Below are 3,918 nucleotides of genomic sequence, written 5' to 3'. Positions count from 1 at the left end.
ATATATATATATATATATATATATTCCTGTGTATATACTTATTTATTTATTTATTTATTTATTTATTTATTTATGTTTCTCCCCCACCCCTTTTTTTTTTTTTTTATAGTTACGTATGCCATGTGGTGGATCATATACATAATTAGTGTGCTGGTTTTATTCCTTTGTTGCTGCAATGTATGCTTTGAATTTTTTTCGAATTCACTGTTAAGTTATTTTTCATTATTTAAAGGGACAAAAAAAGATTGACATCATAAAGTGTTAATGTTTAAAAAATATTAAATTCTTTAAATATTCATGAAATCATAGTGTGTTTTTATGTGAATGTACATATTTACTACGACACAGACGATATATATAAATGTATGCATATATATATATATATATATATATATATATATATATTAACATTTATGTATAAATATATAACAATTTGTAATATTTCCTTACATTTCATATTCTATGGTTGAATATTACCTTTTTAAAGTTGATAATTTTTTTAAACTAGTACACCTCAACGTGCACCCTTTTCTTTTTCTTTTCATCAAATTGGTCATGACTTTTCAAAATATCCATAACTTTATATCTTATTGATTTGTGACCACATATATATAATTCACATTTATAATTATTGAAAAGGTTTAAGAATTCTGTTTTCCTTTTGTATATTTCATCTTGCACGTAAAAACTTGTTGCATCTGAATTTTGTTTATAAGAGAAAACATAATGTATATTTATATTGTTAGGATACATTTTTTGAAAATATTCCAGTTCGTTTAAATATAAAATTGAGTCTTCATTATATACTCCATAATAAATAGTTATGTACCCAGTGTAATTACTATTTCTATTATATATATTATTTTTATCATAAGCAAATAATTTTTTTAAAAATGAAATATATGGAGAGATACCTGTTCCTGTTGCAATAAAAATAAAGTTGGTATTTTTTGCTATAGCATCATTTGGTAAATTAAAATATCCATGTGCACCTGTTAAATATATATCATCATTAATTTTTAAATTTTTTATAAAACCTGAACAATAACCATAATTTGTAATATTGGGATCATTTTCCGTTTGTTCATATTTATGTATTTTTACTGCAACTGACAAATTCTCCGTATTATTACTAGAGGATATAGAATATAACCTGGCACATCGTTGTTTTTTAATTTGACTAAGAGAGATATTATTATGAGTTGTATTATTAGTGGTATTTATTATATTATGATCTTTATTAATTTGGTTATTTGTATTATTATCAAGTTCATTATAGTAAGGTATAATACCACAAGTATGGCCTTCCAGATATTTAAAGAGACCATTATGATTTATTTCTAAATGGTAAACTTCATTAGGTGAATTTGGTCTTACTAAATTAATTTTATCTACAACTTTACATTTTAATGGATTCTTCACCGTATATAAATTTATAAAATTGTTTTCTTCTTTATTATTTTTCAATTTAAAATTTTTATTTCTTTTGAATTTATCATGTACAAATAGGAATGTTGAGTGGGCTGTCATACGGTTAGCTACACGACGCGAAACATTTTTCCTTATGCAACACACTCCACTTATTAAAACAGACAAGATGAAGACGAAGCGAATTTTCATTTAAGTTTATTCAATGAAAATAACAAAAAAATAAAAAAATAAAATAAAATAAAAAAATAAAAAAAAATTAAAAAAAATAAAAAAATTAAAAAAAATAAAAAAAAATAAAAAAATATAAAAAAATATAAAAAAATAAAAAAATATAAAAAAATATAAAAAAATAAATAAAAAATGTAACATAAAGTGATATAAAATAAAACAAAACAGATATAAACATAAATATATATATAGATATATATATATATATTTTTTTTTTTTCAGATGAATACAAATTATTGATAATTTGACAAAGAAAATAGGATGATATAAAGAAAACTTCTCTTATATAAAGCTTAATTTATTTTACCATTTATTAATTATTATATATTTGACATTCTTTTATTTTTATTTTTATTTTTTTATTTCCCTTCTCTACTTCAACAATGTAAACTTTTTTACAGTCATTCAAAAAATCCATTCATCAATTCATTAATAGATTCATTTAATTAAATCATTCATTTTTTAAAAAAATAATATTCCTCAGGATCATTTTTATTTATACTTACATTAACATTTTTATTATTATTATTTATTTTTTTTTTTTAAAGATAAATAATATAGACATCAAAAAGGGGCCATTACTAATAATGTATAACAAAATGATTAAATATATATATATATATATATATATATATATATATTCATATATTATAAATATATTATTATATACCCATGCATAAATATTCCTTTAATAAAGGAAAATTCAAAAAAATATTTAAACCAATATGTTTTTTAAAATATACAAAGTTTCAAACACATGAAATAAATACATACATATATATATATATATATATTTATATTTATATATATAGAGAGAATATGATATTTCCCCCAAAATTTTTTAATTGTATTTTCTTTTAGTTCTGTAATATAAATAATAATATAAATATAAAAATATGACAAATGTTGAAATATAGAGACTGACTATTCCCCCTTTATAGGAAATTTATATTAATCATATATTTTAAAACAAAACAATATAAAAAAAAAAAAGAAAAAAAAAAGAGGATATTATATAAATTTTTTTTTCTAAATATATAAATATAAGAAGAAAATAACATAAAATAAAATAAAATAAAGTACAATAATAATATATTATAATATAATAGCATGATATTAAAAAAAAACCCACAAAAAGAACAAAAAAAAAAAAAAAAAAAAAATTATACATATATATAATAAGTTAATATGTATATAATATATTATATATAATATATTAATATATAATAGTAAAAATAAACCTTAAGAAAAAAAACATATAAATTGTATAACCTTATATACGTGTTAAAAAAATATATATGCGCAAATGAAGGAAAGTCCCAATACATATATGTTATTTTTATATTATAATTATATAGTAATAATATTTTTCCCTTATTTTTTAATATATATATATATATATAATATATTATTTTTTTGGATTTTTATTATTTATTATTTTATAGTATTATCACAATTCCTTTTTCCTTTTTCTTCTTTTTTTTTTTTTTTTTTTTTTTTTTTTTTTTGCCTTAATAATATTATATTATATTATATATATAATATATAATATATTTTCTTTATTTTATGAAAAATACTTTTCATTATATATATAAATAATAATATTTATATATAATATATTTAAATATATATCACTTTCTTTATTTAAGATCTTGATATATATACTAATATAAATTTAAAATAGTATGTATTTTATATTTTTATAAGATTAAATAAAAATTATAATTTGTATTCATTCATTTACTAAATGTAATAATAAATTATGTGCCTCTTATTATATATAACAAATATGAATAATTAAAAGTTGTAAATATAATATATATATATATATATATATATATATAATAAATACATTTTCATACATTTTCATACATATTTATACATTTTTATATTTATATAAGAGTTAATAATTAAAGAAGAAAGAAAAGAAAAAAAAAAATTACCATAACTATATATATAATATTATATATTATAATATATTTAATAATTTATATATAATTTTTACTTTGGGATTAACCATTTGAGGTGGAACAAATTAAAATTAAACATATATATATATATATATATAGATATCACATTTGTAAATATATGATTCCTTTTTTTTGTTTTTTTTTATAAAAAGAAAAAACAAATCATTTATTAACACAATATATAAGAAAGAATATTATATACACCAAATTAAAAAAAAAAAAAAAAAAAAAAAAAAAAAGATAAAATGAATTTCCCATATTTTTATATGACTTATAGAAAAATCAACTG

At 17.0% G+C, this 3,918-nt stretch overlaps 2 protein-coding genes across 2 annotated transcripts in view; one reads left to right on the top strand and one right to left on the bottom strand.

Annotated features, from left to right (window-relative positions):
* PRSY57_0621700 (EGF-like membrane protein, putative) overlaps window positions 1–249 on the top strand; it is a gene marked incomplete at both ends in the record, with an annotated part of 1,115 nt that extends 866 nt beyond the window's left edge. Inside the window, one exon of the mRNA XM_020114625.1 lies at window positions 110–249. Within this exon, the coding sequence (XP_019970695.1) occupies window positions 110–249 (140 nt within the window).
* A 255-nt stretch (window positions 250–504) lies between these two features.
* On the bottom strand, window positions 505–1,620 carry PRSY57_0621600 (ferredoxin NADP reductase; the record flags this gene model as incomplete). The annotated part of the gene is made up of 1 exon (XM_012906589.2): window positions 505–1,620. One exon carries the CDS (start codon window positions 1,618–1,620, stop codon window positions 505–507), a length of 1,116 nt encoding a protein of 371 aa, XP_012762043.2.
* Between the last annotated feature and the right edge of the window lie 2,298 nt (window positions 1,621–3,918).

The sequence above is a fragment of the Plasmodium reichenowi genome, chromosome 6 (genome assembly GCF_001601855.1).
Source record: "Plasmodium reichenowi strain SY57 chromosome 6, whole genome shotgun sequence".
Taxonomy (NCBI): Eukaryota; Apicomplexa; class Aconoidasida; order Haemosporida; family Plasmodiidae; genus Plasmodium; species Plasmodium reichenowi.
Note: the sequence above shows the minus strand (reverse complement) of the source record. Positions and strands in the feature narration are given on the sequence as shown.